The sequence below is a fragment of the Myotis nattereri genome, assembly GCF_964212035.1.
Source record: "Myotis nattereri genome assembly, chromosome: 2".
Lineage (NCBI taxonomy): Eukaryota > Metazoa > Chordata > Mammalia > Chiroptera > Vespertilionidae > Myotis > Myotis nattereri.
The window spans coordinates 168,237,515-168,255,078 of NC_138076.1; the positions used below are offsets into that span (position 1 = coordinate 168,237,515).

The 17,564-nt window shown below is 50.5% G+C and overlaps 2 protein-coding genes across 2 annotated transcripts in view; both read left to right on the forward strand.

Annotated features, from left to right (window-relative positions):
* Positions 1-512: 512 nt before the first annotated feature.
* On the forward strand, positions 513-14,689 carry ENDOU (endonuclease, poly(U) specific; the record flags this gene model as incomplete). Its single annotated transcript, XM_081083998.1, has 10 exons — positions 513-579; positions 3,461-3,583; positions 5,987-6,070; positions 6,572-6,706; positions 7,151-7,322; positions 7,705-7,904; positions 10,956-11,069; positions 11,671-11,777; positions 12,504-12,646; positions 13,568-14,689. 10 exons carry the CDS (start codon positions 513-515, stop codon positions 13,686-13,688), a joined length of 1,266 nt encoding a protein of 421 aa, XP_080940124.1. The 3' UTR covers positions 13,689-14,689.
* Positions 14,690-17,249: 2,560 nt separating this feature from the next.
* The window catches only part of RPAP3 (RNA polymerase II associated protein 3), a 35,368-nt gene continuing 35,053 nt past the window's right edge, over positions 17,250-17,564 (forward strand). Inside the window, exon 1 of the mRNA XM_081083362.1 lies at positions 17,250-17,357. The gene's annotated coding sequence lies outside the window, so the exon portion shown is untranslated. The remainder of the gene's footprint in view (positions 17,358-17,564) is intronic.

Sequence of the window (17,564 nt, forward strand, 5' to 3'; positions counted from 1 at the left end):
TCGGACATGCAGGTGGAGCCCTGGCCTCTGAGGGTGGTGATCTGACCTGGCTGTGGGATTGCTGGGAAAGTGAGGGTTGAGTGGCTGATGCCATCTTCTTTCCTAAGGTGGGAGGGAAGAGGCTCTGCTCTTGTCTATCCTATTTCAACATGTCAGAATTTTGATGCAAGAATATGAATCATATTGGGGAGCCTTTGGCTGAAATAGGAAGCTGGTCCTGGAAATGAATTTTCTTAGTTGACTAGGTCTCCATGGAAACAGCATCTGGGCCCCTGTAGAGGCACAGATGTAGGTTGCCCCAACCATCAGAGGGGCTCAACACTGGCATATGGGGTCGCCCAGGCTCTCTTGGGCAGGATGGATCGGGAGTGAGGATCCATTCTAGCATATTGACATCTTGGCGGGTGCAGAGAAATTTAGTACTTCATTGGGGGGGTGGGGGTGGTGGTGGTCATGGCTAAGCTCTTCATGGGGAATGGAGGAAGAATCTGCGTCTGAGAAGAAAGGCCAAAATGAAGAAAGGCAGCGAGCGGGACGAGGGCAGCTGGTGGCTGGAGCAGGGATTCGGGTGCCTGGCTGGTGAGCGAGGCACACACAGCACTGGTGTAAACAGTAGGCATGGGGGAGGGGGGGCGGGGTGTGCACTGGTGTGAGGAGTCAGGATGAGTGTCCCCAGAGCAGCACAGCAGGAAAAGTCCCTTTGAGGAACAGCTCCTCCCACCCCTCCCCTCCACCCTCAAATCCCAAGGTTATTTTAAAGCAGTGGTTCTCAACCTTCCTAATGCCGCGACCCTTTAATACATTTCCTCACGTTGTGGTGACCCCCAATTTCATTGTTACAAATTGAACATAATTAAAGCATAGTGATTAATCACAAAAACAATATGTAATTATATATGTGTTTTCCGATGGTCTTAGGGGACCCCTGTGAAAGGGTTGTTCGACCCCCAAAGGGGCCTCGACCCACAGGTTGAGAACCATTGTTTTAAAGCCTAAGTTTACAGGGAAGCGCGGAGGATCCTGGGCCAGGCTTCTTGCCGGGACACAGTTCTTGAACGGAGATGAAGAAGTTCACTCAGCTGGGGCCGGGGGTGGGGGTGTTCTCCTGACACCACAGAGCCGCCTATTCACTCGCAACCCGTCTCAACGGGTGCCAGCTGCTGGAATGAAGCGAATTCTTTCCTCGGACTCTGCTGACCTGGCCCATTAGAGACGCTGCCCTGTTTTGTCTGAATTCTCTCCTTCGGATTCTGGGTGTACTGCCAGGCCGACCGGGCACCGACCGGGCAGGCAGCTGACCGAGCCTTCCTCCTGGGCTGAACATTTCTCCTGAAGGTCTTCCCATTCAGGCTCTAAGGGAGCATCATTTAAGATTCAAGAGGAGTTCCCTTGGGCCTGAAGAGACAGGGGCCTTGGGCCTGCTCTTTCTTAGGGACAATTCCCTGGATCAGAGGCCTACCTTCCTGTCACCCTGGAGGCCTTGCACATAAGGTGACGTTGCCTCAGACCCTGGGTAACCTTGACCTGACACTTCTTTGATGTAAGGAAGACAGACTTATAGTGGGGACGTCAGCTAGGAGTCTGTCAGCAACATTCGTCATGGACACCCCAGCCCAAGGGAAGGCCTCGCTGAAACCCAGGGAGGGAGTAGCCGGACAGGCATGTCGGCGGGAGGGAAGACTGCTCCAGCCAGTCTGAATTCCTGTCGCCTTGAAGACCGAGCATAAAATTTTGCCACTGTTTATCTCACAAACACTTGCATAGTGCTAATCTGTCATGCACTATCCTAAGTGCTTTACAAATACTAACCCATTTAATTCTTATAAATATTCTATGAGATGGGCTCATTATCACACTTTTACAGATAAGGAAACCAAGTCACAGAAGGTCAAATAACCTGCCCACGATTGCATAGCCAGAAAGCAGCAGAACCAGAATTCCAGCCCCAAGCAGTTTGGTGCCAGACTCCAGGTTCTTCACCTCCCTGCTGTGTCACCCTCATTAGCACAGCATAACCCCTAATCCCAGAATCCAAAGCAGTAACTTAGCCCATATGCTAATATTCATCTCTGCCCTAAACCCAGGCTAAATTGAGGTGCTCTACCTGCATGGAATCATAATTAGAACCCAAATCCCAAATCTAGTCTAAGGCAAAACTGGGCTAATTTCTTCTCTCCCAGCCCTGACACATTCCACAACCCTGAATGTGTCTTAAAGCTATCCCCAATGCTTTACCCAAACATGAATACAAAATTGTTATTTTATCAATAAGTTTAACTCAAGCCCAAATCCTAACTGCATCACTTAATCTAAACGTAACTAACCCCCACCCTGGCCCAAATTAGGTTTCAGTTTCCTCATTCACACAAATCCCGGCACCGCCAGTAACTCTGACTCTGATCTTGAGGTTCTCCAACCCACAGCCTGACCCTAACCCCAGCACCCGCTGAATCCAAACCCCAGGAACCTCAAGTGGAAAGAAAGGCTCTGTTATCACCCTCAAAGCCCAGAGTGGCGGGAAGGGCCCCACAGCCAGCTCCACCCCGGCGCGCACCCTCCACTGTCTTTGCTGTGGTGGGCGTGGTGGGGCTTGTTTTCTTAGGAGTGGTGGTGGGTTTGTGCCGTTTCTTTTAAAATGTCTTGTCCGCATGCCCCCGTGACCAGAAGCTTGTTTCTGCAAGCCCTTTGGCTGGAGTAAGGGATGTGGTCTGTGGTTACATCACAGCGTATTCCAAAGGCCAAGTCTCACCCACACCGCCTCATTCCCCACCCTGAGATAAACGGATCTGAGTGCATTCCAAAGATTCAAGAAACAGAAAGACGGGCTGTGGGGCGAATAGGATGCAGAGAAGACCAGGTGAAGGGGAGGGAAGAACAAAGAAGCAGGAAGCATAAAAGGGACAGGATGAGAGGAAGGGGGTAGGGGGGGGGGCAGGGGGATCCCTTTCATCTACAGGACAGGTGAATAGTGGCCGCACCCAGCCCACAGTCCTCTCTATTGGGTCTGCCTGAATTTTTTAAAAATTTCACATAAAAATGAAGGCTTTCTCTTGAAGAACTAGACTAGGCTGTGGCAACACTGAGCCTGTATCCCAACATGGCAGCAAGTGGCTAGAGCTGACGGTGGCTGCCGGTTTCAGGCTGGGCATTCGTCCCAAATTTGTCACAGGCCTCACCTCTTCCTGCTGCCTTCCTGCTTTTTCACTCATTTATGTCCCAGGCCTGGCCCCATAGGCATTTGAGTGTGTGATCCTGGTCTATGCTTTCAGGTGGCTGAGGGGCAGTGGGTGCTGGGCGTTGTGCATTTGGGGCTGTGGCAGTACTTCTCCTTGCAGACAGCAATGACCTTCCTTGCCAGGTGGGGTCCCAGCCCTTGTCTGTGAACCCTCCAGCTTGGGGTACCTTGATGAGGAGAATAGGATCCTCACAGGGCTGAGTTTGTGACCCTTACCTCCCATAGGAAAAATGGAGTCATGCGCATCGCGCTGTAATGAGAAATTTAACCGCGCTGCTGCCTGCCAGTGTGACCGCCAGTGTCCCTGGTACTGGGACTGCTGTGACGACTACCAGCACCTGTGTACTGGTGAGGCTCCTTGGGGTGAAGGGTCTGGAAAGCACAGTGGGCTGAGCCACGTCCACGCCAAGCCTACCCCAGGGGCTGCTGGCTTGGATGGCCAGCAGTCTAGAACGGGATTCAGGACTGATGCCGGCACTCAGGGGGCCTGGGATGAGGATACTTGGGCATGCAGCCGGGATCAGCAATTTAGACACCACTTGTCCCAGGTATTCTAAGATGTCCCCAGTGTAAAACCCCAACTTAGAACAAAACGGATGTCATTTGCCTGGACTATCTGTCTGAACTATCAGGATTAATGATATTTTGAAAGTTTAAGTAATTCACCAGAAAGCAACATGATAAACATTTTATTTTATTATGTATTCCAATACCAATTGTTGCTCAACACTTTAAATAGCAAAAGTATAAAAAAACGACAGCATACTTTTCCAACGTGCATGCCCCCAGGAGACACAGTAACTGTCACAGTTCACACCACTCTTCCTCTAGTGAGTAGGCCGAGGGTTGGCCGCAACATCTCCAACCCTCTTTCCCAGTCCAGCGATTAAATGGGACACGCACTATCCTCAAGAGCCAGCTGTTCTTCTGTTACTTCAATGGCACAGTCTTAAGTGAGTCATTAAAAAAAACCACTTTGAATAACCACCTGGTTTGCATGCTGCCGATGTTTCAGACTTTCAGGTAAATGATCGTCTGCTTTAGGACACAGCGCCTTGCTAAGTCCACTGCCAAACCACGTGTCCTGACTCCCAGTTTGGAAAACACAGTCCCTAGAGCCGTGGTAGATCGTGCCCCGCAAGATCACTGCATATGGTTGTGCGCATTGTGCACTGTATGAGGGCACCTGGTGAGAGGGCAAATCAGATCAAAATTGAATCTGTATCTTTCTTGCTAAGCCATGTGCCTTGGAGTAGATCTGTGCCTGCTGAAAGAAAGGAGTGACTTCTCCTAATTTGCCCAAAGGTGGTGTCTGCTGACCCAGTTCTGTGCCCACAGAGCTGCTTTCGCCCAAAAGGGACCTTTCTTCAATTTACACAAACACACCACACATACTCTCAGGAATTCTGCTGATCAGGCGCAGACAGGGAACACAGGCTCAGCGCTCACTGTCAGAATCTGAGCCGCCCTTTCTGCTGCTTCTGTGCCCCACTCAGCAGACCCAGGAAGGCTGGTTCACCCTAGACCGGTGGTCGGCAAACTGTGGCTCGAGAGCCACCTGCGGCTCTTTGGCCCCTTGAGTGTGGCTCTTCCACAAAATACTGATTTCTGCGCATGGGCCACGAAGTTTCAATCACACTGTACATGCGCACCCACACGTGGTATTTTGTGGAAGAGCCACACTCAAGAGGCCAAAGAGCCGCATGTGGCTCACGAGCCGCAGTTTGCCGACCACTGGCCTAGACCATCAGACTCGCATTTCTAGATAGAGGCAACACTCAGTCCAGGAGCCATTTAATCTCTATCTGTCTGATGTGCAACTCAAATATTACAAGTGATGATTGAGACCCTAGATCAGATCACAGAAGTCTGTTCGCGTAAAATATAACTGAGTTTAGAACCCTGTGAATCGTCAGCACTCAGAACACAGCCTGGCTCAGGGTACGTGCTCAGAAGGTTCCTGGTGACTGAATGGATAACCTGACCAGTGGTTCTGATGGTAATCACCCAGTATTGTCCAGCGAACTCACTCATGGGTTCCCAGTCACTTTGTAAGAGCGTTGTTTCTTTGGGGGAAATTATTCCGCCGTGTGATGAGCAAGGAGCTCAGAATCCCGGGAACATTCCTCCTCTTCCTCCCCACCCCAGCTCACCTGACTCAGCCCAGGGCAGAGGCTGCAGTCACGCAGCTTGCAAGCCGAAGGGATGGAGCAGCAATAGGAATGGGCTTTTCTCAGCCTTGGTGGCCATTGTCAAGTGTTGCAAAGAAAGAAGGGAAGCTGGTTTCTCAGGAAGCAGTCCTTATTCCTGGAGGCCCTGGGAGGAGCTCATGCTTGACTCTGATGGGGAGGTAGGATAGGTCTGGCATGTTCCTAAGTGAGGGCCTTGTCATTTGGAGAATGTCAAGCCTGCCCACCTATCAACTTTCATTAAAGCAAAGTCATAACCAAATCAGAGTTTTCAATCCAGAAGGGACCACCTCCTGCCTCCCCTCCCCTTTGTATAAGGTGAGCACACTGAGTACCAGAAGGTAAAGTGGTGAGGAGGGCTGTCACCTGGGGAGATTCTTTTCAATAATCAGTCCCCTTCTGTCTTCCATTTCTCCTCCTTCACTTGGTACTGGTTCATTGCTCCCTAGCCCCCGTTTCGCACTTTCTTCTACTGCACATGCTTGTCCCTGAGGCTGGGGGAACTGAGAGCCAGAGATAAAGGGAGGGGGGGATGGCTGGTGACTTTACTTCTCTGTTTCAGTTGAAGAAGACCCCAGAGAGCCAGAGCCGTTCCTGGAGCTGGAGGAAGAGATGGAGGAAGAGATGGAGGAGGCCCCGGCTAGCAGTGAGTCTGCCCCCCCAAAGGGGACCTTCAGGATAAAGAAGAAGGGATATGAGAGGGTGACAGGGGAGGGACAGCCATATTAGCGGCAACAGGCCGAGGCCTAAGTCAGACAGACCCCAATCCAGCACCTGGAGGTGGTAAGAGGGGCTCGCTGGACTCAGGATCTGGGCAGGAAGAAGCCTGAGGCCCTCAGCAGCCTGGGGGTGGGGGCTCTGGCAGGAAAGAGGGCCCGAGGCCCCTGGAGAGGCCGGAGAGGGAAGTGGAAGAGATTTTATTTTTAGAGTGGGAAGATTATAAAAACACAGGCCAGAAAGGAGAGTTGGGCATCAGAAAGGACTTCCTGACTGTGAAGGGTGTGGACCAATGAAGCTTGTTTGTTTCCCTTCCCCTGGGATCTTTATAATAGAGTCAGGAGAGCAAACAAAGCTAAGTGTGGGGAGCTAGCTGTGACCCAGCGACCTCTAGAGGTCCTCAGGCACACACCTCCCTCTGTTCTCTCAGACCTGTACTCAGCCCCCGACTCCTGCCGGGGCCGCTGCCATGAGTCCTTCGACAGGCACCACCCATGTCACTGCAATGCCCGCTGCCCAGAGTTTGGGAACTGCTGCGAGGATTTCGAGAGCCAGTGCGGCCATGGTGAGTCTCCTGCTCCCTTTAGCCTGGCCCCAGGAACAGAGGGACTCTCCAGAGCAATAGTCCTCCCAGTGGGTCATCATCTGGGAATGTATTAGAAACGCTTCACCCTGGACCTACTGAATCAGAACCTCTGGGGTGGTGGGGCCCACGAACCTGTGTTAACAAGCCATCCAGGTGATTCTGATGCATGTCAACGTTTGAGAACCTTCCTAGAGGAAGGGGCCAGTGTGGACATTCTCTGGACATTCTGTGGGCAAGGCCAGGTGCTGATTTTAAGGATCCTTAAGGCTTGAGGCCCCTGTCTTCTGGCCACTAGGGGGCCTGACTGCAGCCCCTCTCCCTTGCTGCCAGCTTCTGGAAGGTGCCTGAAGGGATGCATCCAGACAGTTGCCTCCCTCTGGCCACCCTCTGGCTCTGAAACACCCTTCCCCCAATTCCTCCCAGAGGGCTTCTCCCACAGCAGTGACGCCATAACCACGGAGGAGCTGAAGGCCATCTCTGAGAAGATCTACAGGGCGGACACCAACAAAGCACAGAAGGAAGACATCATTCTCAACAGCCAAAATGCCATCTCGCCCTCTGAGACCAGAGACCAAGTGGACCACTGCCCAGAGCCGTGCGTTCCCATCATTCCCCTCCTGCAAAGTCTCTCTCCCAAGCTTGCTTCTTTTGATGCCTCAGCTCTTTTATCCTCCAGGCAGGGGGATCAAAGGGAGAGCAAATAAATAGGTCTCCAGAGGCAGACAAAGCTACCTTGAGGGACTGTGGGCATCCAGGGGGGAGGGTCTCTGTGACTGGCCAGGCTGAGAACGTACCTAACCTTCCAGGAGCTGAAGTGTAAGGACAGAGTGACCTCATGCAGGCCCTCAAGAGCATCTGAGGTCCCCCCTCTGCTCCTGAACCCAACCCTCCCAGGCCTGCCCTGGCCCACCTAGCAGTCCTGGAGGGGTTTCTGCCCCACCTTCAGGCCTCTTACTGGCCACCTTCCACCTCCCTAGGCTCTTCACATATGTCAACGAAAAGCTGTTCTCCAAGCCGACCTACGCAGCCTTCATCAACCTCCTCAACAACTACCAGCGGGCGACGGGCCAGGCAGAGCACTTCAGCGGCCAGCAGCTGGCTGAGCAGGACACCTTCCTCAGAGAGGTCATGAAGACGGCCGTCATGAAGGAACTCTACAGCTTCCTTCACCATCAGAGTGAGTGAACCTGCCCCCGGCCCCGAGGCAGTGCTGAGGGCTCGGGTCTGTCTGCAGGAGAGCGAGGAGCCTCTGGGGCCTCCACAGTGGGGAGGGCAAGAACGTGGGTGGGGACTACATGGAGGCTGGTGTCCATTTTTTTATTATTATTATTATTATTATTATTATTATTGTTTTAGTCCTCACCCAAGGATTTCCATTGATTTTTAGAGAGAGAGTAGAAGGGAGGGAAGGGGTGGAGAGAGAGAGAGAGAGTCACATCAACTGATTGCTTTCCACATTCCCTCTGACTGGGGTTATAGATTGAGCCTGCAACTGAGGTACATGCCCTTGACAGGAAATCAAACCCGATACCCTTTGGTCCGAGGGCCAACGCTCTAACCACTGAGAAAACTGGCCAGGGCTGGGTGTCCATTTTTTAAGAGGGAAGGGAGAGACGGCCAGAGAGAAGCCCAAAAACATCATGGACCCAAGCAGGAGCTGAAGAATCTTCTGTCTGGCCTGGAAGTCACCCATCTTTTGATTTACTCTCAGCTGCCTTGTTTACCTCCCACTCACTGCTCCAGTCTCAGGGTTCTCTGCAAGGCTGTGAGCCAGCCGGCTCCACCCAGGGCACGGTCAGCCACCTCAGCTGATCCCAGCACAGCGCCACTTTCCAGGCCTAGGGCGTCCCTGATTCTACTTCTGCTCCTGCTAAGTCCAGGAAGGAGGTGGGCCCACTCCACTTTTGTTGTTGTTGGGGAAACAGCAACCGAAAATCAACAAAGGTTCAGAGGGGAAGGTTCTACCAGGAAGGGTTCTGATTGGAGTGACTCCAGATAGAAACATTTGAGTCAGACCAAAAAAGGTCAGGGCTGTGGAACTTCTTGGCACGGGTCGTGTTTGTTAGCGTCCTCCAGATTCCTTTCCCGCAGCCCAGGCAGTCAGGCTTTGCCTCAGAGCGGCTCTGTCCAGGTCTTCCCTCCCTGGCCCTGGGATGGCCTCTGATCCCGGCTATCCATTCCGTTCAAGGGCTTTTGCCTTGACTTGGTAAGGTGCTTTGTTTTTTAGGCGAAGTCCAAGGCACACTTGTAATCCGAATGAAGGGGAGGCAATCCTTCAACGCCCCCTGGTGTTCTCTTTGTAGTAAACACTGGAGAGAATCTTGGAGGTCCAGGCTGAGCCCTTCAGCTTTTCAAGTGAGATGGAGGCCCAGACAAGCTAGGTGAAGTGGCTGAGGCCACAAGGAAGTTGTGAGCAGAGCCAGGCTGAAACCCAGGGGTTCCCATACGGAGGCCAGGCTGTTGGAGTACTCACCCTGTCTTCATCCCTCTCCCTGTCCAAATTCCACTTGTCTTTAAAGTTCTAGCTCACATCCCACTGCATGTGATAAGCTGTACTTGCTGCAGCTTCCAGCTAGCTGGCTTTCATCATCTCTTCAGAGCTCAGGGGCTTGGGGTCTCGCCCCAAATAGCCTGGGTCCAGAGAGACTGGATTACAGTTCGGCTGTGCCACTTACTAGGAGTGACCTCGGACACGTTATCCTACTTGTCTGAGCCTTATCTGTGAAATGGGGTCTTGGAGGACGTATTCTTGTAGAGCACCCAGTGGAAAGCCTGGCACCAAGAAAGTGGTTGCCATTCAGATTGTGAAACCATTCTGTTATTTTGTGCATATTTAGTCTTGTTTTCCAATTGTGTTTTACGTCCTTGAAAGAAGGGACTATGTCTGGTATCACGTTTGCATCCCCCTCACACAATTCTGGGCAGTAAACAGTTGGTATTTGATGGCTCCTTCATTTAGACCCCCAGCCCTGACCTTTTCCTTGGCTCCCAACTGCCTTTTCGACACCCCTACCTGCCTACCTAATGGCATCTCTTTGGAACTTAGTGTAAAGTGGTTCCTGCCTCTTCCTCGTTTTCCCCATCTCATAAACGACACTGTCACTCATCCAGTTGCTCAGGTCAGAAGCCCGGGAGTTATATTTGATTTTTCTTTTTACCTCACTGTTCCCCATTTCCACTTCCTCCACCAGCAACATCTATTATGTCCACCTTCAAAATCTACCCCTGGCCTGGCTGGCGTCGCTCAGTTGGTTGCGCATTGTCCCATGCACCGAGAGGTCGCTGGTTCCCAGTCAGGGCACATGTCCAGGTTGAGGGCTCAATCCTCAGTAGGCAGCCAATCAATGGTTCTCTCCCATTGATGTTTCTCCCTCTTTCTCCCTTCCCCTCCCCCTCTTTCTCTAAAATCAGTAAAAACTTCTCACCCCTCCTCCATGGCTTCCACCAGTCTAAGCCACCATCACTTGTAACCTGGACAAAGTATTAGCCTCAAAACTGGTCTCTCTGATGCTCATATGCCCTGCTGACTCTTTTACACACACAACCAGAGTGATTTAAAAAAAATGTTTTTATTGATTTCAGAGAGAGCAAGGGAAAGGGAGAGAGAGATAGAAATCTCGATGATGAGAGAGAATCATTGATCAGCTGCTTCCTACATGTCCCCTACTGGGGATTGAGCCTGTAATCTGGGCATCTGCCCTAATCGGGAATCGAACTGGCAACCCCTGTTGCATGGAATGATGCTCAACCAACTGAGCCACACCAGCCGAGCGAGGAGTGATTTTTTTTTTTAATCCTTTGTCTCTGATTAGTGCTATCTTCTCAGAGAAGCCTTTCTGATCTTCCTTTTCTAGACGAGCTCCGCCTAGCCCCATCATCCCCACTTTCAGTCATCATGGGATAATCTTTATTTCCTTCATAGCACTTATCTGAAACCATACTGTTTACTTATTGTTTATTTGTTTATTATTTGTCTCCTCTACTGGAATGCAAACTGTAAAGACAGTAATCTAGTCCTGTGATTCCCTGCTGAATCCTTCGCCTTTAGATCTGGGCCTCACACAAAACAGTTGCCCCATAGGTCACTGTTGAATGAACAATTGAATACATTTGTTGGTTGAACCCATGTGTCTCTTGACATGATGGAGCAGGTGGCCCTTCCTTCCTTCCTTCCCAGGATCTGGTCTTGCCTTCCCCTCTCTTAAATCCTCTATGTTTCTCTCCCCAGACCGCTACAGCTCTGAACAAGAGTTTGTCAATGACTTGAAGAACATGTGGTTTGGGCTCTATTCAAGAGGCAATGAAGAGGGGGACTCAAGTGGCTTTGAACACGTCTTCTCAGGTGGGATTACTCTGCTTGGAAAGAAAGCGATGGAGAGATAGCTTCCCTCAGGATTGGGCATTGACGAATCCGCAGCTGCACCAGCTAGCAGGGAGGGGGATGTCTACTCCCAGGCCAGGAGGGTGGGGTCTGAGGAGTCACTGTTGAGGAACAGCCTAAGGGCGAAAGAGGACCAGATGCCGGGCTCCCAAGGGGCACATGTAGGAAGGGAGACATGTTGGGGGCCATGGCTGTCTACCTCTGAATGGTCTTCCGCTTCTAGATCTTGGTCAGCTGCTTCCCAAGAGGGCCTTGGTCTCTCTGCCCATTGCACTGACCCACAAAGCTCCCAGCAAGTCTGGTTTGCTCTTGGAGAAATGTATGTCAGATTGGTTACCAGAGTAAGCCAGGAGGAGGAATTTCCCCAAGGGCTTGAGCTGAAAGCGGGGCCTTCTGAAGGTAAAGGTTAGGAATGCAAGGGACTCTGAGCAGCCTGGGCAAGGGGCTGAGCAGGTGGGAAGTCTAGGCGCCAGAGACTTGAAAAGTGAGACAGCCTTGGCATGGGAGGGTGAGAGGGGCTAGCAGGGAGGCCCCATCACCCACTCTGCACTCTTTATTTTAGGTGAAATAAAAAAAGGCAAGGTCACTGGCTTCCATAACTGGATCCGCTTCTACATGCAAGAGAAGGAGGGCCTGGTTGACTATTACAGTCACATCTATGATGGGCCTGTGAGTACTGAGCGCTGACCCCGGGGAAGCCTTGCTAGTAGCCAGACTTTCTGCCCTCGTTCTGCATTCTGAGCAGACCGACTTGTCTCTCACCCTGACCTTCATTGGCAGCTAATGGGGTTTACGGATTTGACTTCCCCATCTGCTGGACAGTGGGTTTAGCCAGCCAGGACACTGGGATTCCTTTTCAAACCGTGAAGGCTCCCCAACGGCAGGGGCAGGAGGCAGAGGGCACCATCTCTGGATGGGGCTGGGGGCAGGGGAGGGATCTCAGAGGGGAGGACATGACATGCAATTACTTCCTGCCTGAATTTTCTTAGAATGCGGTGTCAGCTGGAAGTTTCATCTGGCTAGTCTGAGCTCAACTTTTTATAAAAATGAAACCTTTAGTGCCCGGTGCCAGAAAATAATTTGGGAGTGATCAACGATCCTTTTCTTCCACGTGTGAGGGCCATAGGGAACAGATATATCCCTGTTCCCCAGGCATCGGTCATATGGATGCTGACTCTGGCCTCCCTGGGAGATATGCACAGGAAGCTCCAGACACAGGGTCTGAGAGGGGCTTACACACTGTCGTAGGAGGGACTGTTTATTTAAAGAATCCAGCCTCCCCTGAAAGTTCACACAGACACCTAATGGGCCCTCACCAAATCCTGGCTGACTGCTGCCGTTTGCTACCACTCAGTCAGCCTCCACTCTGGCACTCATACCCCCCTCTGTCCGCAGTGGGAGTCTTACCCTGACGTGTTGGCCATGCAGTTCAACTGGGACGGCTACTATAAGGAAGTGGGCTCCGCCTTCATCGGCAGCAGCCCCGAGTTTGAGTTTGCCCTCTACTCCCTGTGCTTCATCGCCAGGCCAGGCAAAACGTAAGTACTGGGCCAGCCAGGCCAGGGGCAGGCTGGGGCCGCAGGCTGCCTCAGCCGGGACTGTTGGGGCACCTGGATTCTGCCACTCGGTGGCTCAGAGGGTATGGACTGGGCCTCACGGTTCTCACTTGGGAAATGAATCTATCAGATTGGTGGCTGCCAAGCTTCGTCTTAGCCGAAGAACTGCCGCCCCTCTTTCCTCCATGGTCGGCAAACTGCGGCTCGCGAGCCACATACGGCTCTTTGTCCCCTTGAGTGTGGCTCTTCCTAAGCCTTAGGAGTACCCTAATTAAGTTAATAACAATGTACCTACCTATATAGTTTAAGTTTAAAAAATTTGGCTTTCAAAAGAAATTTCAATCGTTGTACTATTGATATTTGGCGCTGTTGACTAATGAGTTTGCCGACCACTGCGAGTCTAAGTGAAATCTTATGCAGGACCTTAATGTATATAACAGTGAGAAATGGACTTGCCCTGGTGTTCCAAGCCTCCTGATTGCCCCTGAGGCTGCTTGGGGGAACCCTAGAGCCCCAGGGAGTACTGTTGAAACCACTGGGCCTCATGTGCTCTAACATTTGAGGACTCTGGGTCCTGCTACTTCTGAAACCCTAAGAAGTAGACATTAAGCACACATTTAATTTCTGGGGGTTCAGCTCTAGAATCTAGGATTTTAGAATACTGCTCTGGGAAAGATGAAAAACTGTGTGTGTTTTTTTTAAGAAGATAGGAAATAGGCATAGATTTTGAAAGGGCTCCATGCACATGGGGAGCTGAAGGCAGTGGTGAAGTAAGCGGTGGCGGCCTCTTAGAGGCCTTCCAAGATAGTCTGGAGTTCTGCATGAACTGGGCTTGTTCCTTCCTGTCTGCGGACAGGGGTGGAGTGAAGCAGGAACCCAGGATTTGATGATCTTTCTCCACAGGTGCCAGTTAAGCCTGGGTGGCTATCCCTTGGCCATCCAGACCTACAGCTGGGACAAGTCCACCTACGGAAATGGCAAGAAGTACATCGCCACAGCCTACGTGGTGTCTTCTACCCGATAGAGCTTGGAGCCAGAAAGGGGCATGAGGGCAGCGAGAGCTTTGGCGGGACGAAGATGCTATCCGCTCTGGGCTGGAGGGGGCATGGAGGAGACTGGGAGGGATTCCCAAATCCAGACATGTCCATATGGGAAAGAGAGAAAAGATACAAATTAGAAAAATGCAGGGGAACAGTCAAGTGTTTGTCCTCCAGCATTTTGGGAACAGCATCCAGACACAGAAGGTGGGGTCCTCCATAGCTTGTTGCCCTGATGGAAGTTGGAACTGTGAGCAAGTCCTTGACCTCTCCAGGCCTCAGGTTTCCTTTTAATGTCAGGGAGGGGGTTTGCCCCCTCTCCTCTTTTTGGGGTTGGGGAGAGGGCAAACCTGATGAATTACTACTGTGAAAGTGTTATCAATTGTTCTTAGGAAGAACGGCTGACAGAAATTCAAGATTACTATAATGGCTGTTATTGTACACAGCTCTGCAAACAGCAGTTCAGCCCTATGTTGGGGCCTCAAAGAAATCAGGCCATGGAAATCAAGCATGGGTATTTGGTCTTTTCTAGGGTTGCATCCTCTCAGAGCAGGGTCTGGGAGAACTCCAATGCTAGACAGAGAGGATCATGGGTTGACACAGTGAGTGGGCTGGCAGGGAGTGGACTTCTCCAGGCCTGGAGGGTTTTGCAGCCAGCTCATTAACTGCATCAAGAATGTTCCTGCTTGTAGCTATTGAGTGCAGTTACAGAGCTGTATTTTGATCCCAAATAACCTGTGAAAGAGTTCTCCCATCGGAGGATTTTGCATCAGAATAAGAAAGGAGCCTATAGCTTGGTGTCATTAACAATTATTGTAAGGCTTAAGCAGCAACAAACTCTAGAAGGGAAGACCAGGGAGACTGCGTTTCAACCTCAATTATGCATTTCTCCCCTAACTCCACTGAGTACCAGATGCTGTTCCACAGAGCCAGGCTTGAACTATAGTGAGGGTTTGAATCTCCAATTAAAGTCATTTAAGAAAATTTGAAATGTGTCTCTTCTCGTAACTGGCCTTCCTCAAATGTCTGTCTCCCTGCCTCTGCCCGGAGCAGGGCTGGGAGTGGTACTTCTGCTTTCAGTGTTTCTTCAGGATGGCTTGGAAAACATGGTATCTCTGAAGTCCCTGAGGACTCACCAAGTCCCTCTAGCCTAGATGGGGACAGAATTCTTCCCGGTGGACTTGTAATGTGAAGAATGCGAGGAGTGTACTTCTGGCTTCTGGTTCCACAGACAGGAGCTTGGAAGTTGCCACTCCACCCTAACAACAAGTGAAAACGGAACAGACTGAAAAACCAACAACTCTCCTTAGATTCCTAAGAGAAGAGAGGACACAGGCAAACCACTGCCCCCAAGGTTGGAAAGACAGGAGACCATAGATAGGGCTCGCTGGAAAAGAGATTCTGGAGCAGAAACCAGTGCTGGGGGTTCCGACACAGGCAGGAGAAAAGAAACCATTTTGAACTATTCCTGAGCACGGGTCCTTCTTAAAGCCTGATGTAAGGGGGAACTAGTTAGTCAGAGCCTAACCTGAGAGGGAGGGGGAGCAATAACATTTGTTAGAGCTCTTACCATGTCCCGAGCTGTGCTAGATAGGAATTTTACATTCATTTTCTCTCTCCACTAGGCATTTTTTTATCTTCACTATTTTAATTATACCTGAACAACTGAGATTTAGATTATGCCTCATTTTACAGATTACATTCTCAGTAAATAGCAGAATCAGGGTTACAAAATTCAACCCTTTTCCTCAGGTGATAGTGAGCCTGGATTTCTAGCAGTACTGATTCATTCATTCTTCTTTCAAAGGATACTTATTAAGGCCTGGGACAGTGGTTACTGTCTGCCCTTCAATATCTGCTCTCCTCTTCTTCCTTATCTATTGAATTCTTAGTTTTTAGATGAACATGACTTCCCCCAAATTAAAAATGCTCCAACTCCCTTGAAGAGAGAAGGCTGCCATTATAGGCATAGTTTTTTGTAGGCCAGTGGAAGCCTCAGAATTAGGTGATGATGGCCATGGAGACCATTGGACTAACTCCTCTCACTTTGATTCTGTACTCACTAAACAACTGTCTGATTATTGTGAGATGAGAGAGAAAGAGAATTCACCCAAGGGTCTAGGACAGTGGTTCTCAACTTTGGCTGCACATTAGAATCACCTGGGAATTTTTAAAATCCTGATTTTGGGGCCTCATCCTTTGGAAATTCTGTTTCTTTGTTACTAATGTTGTGGCCCCACCCCATAACAAAGAAACAGAATTTCTGGAGGTTGAGGCCCAGAAATCAGGATTTTAAAAAGGTTCCCAGGTGATTCTAATGTGCAGCCAAGGTTGAGAACCACTGGTCTAGGAGGTTTTACCAGAGCAGCCAGCTGGCTCTTTCCTCTCCCATCTCAATCGACTCTGCCAGAATTAATTTAAAAAATACAGTTGCTTTTGTTAAGAACATCTATACATCAATATCTGCTTTAAGTTTTTTACTATTAATTTTTAAAACAAAAAATCTCTTAGTTATCTATTCCCTTAACACAAAAACCAAAGAATCATTTCATTAGTAAATATTTTAATGAGATTAATGATTTGACCACTATGATTTTAAAATACAAAGATACCAAATAATTGTACAGTGGGAAAGATGTGCTAATAATATGACCTTGGAAGGGAGGGCCCAACAGAGGTTATTCATTGACCATTACCTGGCTTAGTGGTTCCCAACCTCCATAGTACAGCGATAGCCTGTGACTTAAAAAAATCATGATGCCCAGGTTGCATGAATAAAATAAGAATCTCTGGGTATGGGGCCTAGAAATCAAACATTTCTTCATACTTCCTAGGTAATTCCAAAGTCTAGTCAAGCTTTTGAGAGCCACTGATCTGAATTTTTGGGCTAATGTTTAAGATCATAGAGCTGTTCCAAATGAAAAGTTTTGCTCATTTGTTTTGTTTTCGTGGAATTTAAAAATTATTTTTGTTTTACAATTTTTTTGGAGTTCTCATAAAAATAAAAGAGAAATCACTCATATAGGAAGTAGAAGCAAGAATTGTTACAAGCTTCATATTCTTTCTGCTTGGTAAGCCAGGACACACCTAAAGACAGCCCTTAGCGCTCACACATGCTGCAGAAGGACTCAAAGACAGACACAGAGGAGGAGTCTACTTGCAAAGGTGGACTGAGGAACTGGCTTACCAAATGGTTTACACATATAGGCACTTCAAGGGGTGGGCGGCGAGGGGGAGAAACCTTGCAAAATTGCCAGAGTTACAAGTTTACATCGTCTGTTCGCGGTAGAGAAACAGTAACTCTCTCCCATGACTGTCATCCTCACAAAGATCCAAGGCAAATATCCGGGACTAAGTAGTGTGAGGGAAGTCCGAGCAAATATCCACGGCATTACATCTTGGGACACGAGTCAGGATGACCCTGAAGGTTTCGGGTTGCCTCCCGTGAAGTTTAGTCACAATGGAGGCGGGCAAATCTCCCCACTTCGCTTTAACACACCTGCCGACTCCCCAGTCAGGTTTTACCTTCTGCGCACGCGCCTGAGGGCGGGGCGGGGGCGCGCGGGGGCTTGTGGGAAAGCCCGGGGAGGCGGGGTGCGGCGTGAGCGGCTGTGCGCTGGAGGCGGCGGAGGTGCGGGCCCTAACGGCCTGGTGAGGTGAGCCGGCTTCGCAGTTATCGCCGAGGAGGCTCTGGGGGTCGCCGGGCGGGTGAAGGGGCGCGGCCGGGGCTGCTGGGTAGACGGAGCGGCCGAGGGCGGGCGCGGTTTGGCGCCGCGGTGTCCCGGGTAGCGGCGCACCGGGGGGCGCGCTCCGGGAGGGGCTGCCCCGCGCCGCCCGGACCTGGGCGCTCTGCTTGGCTGACG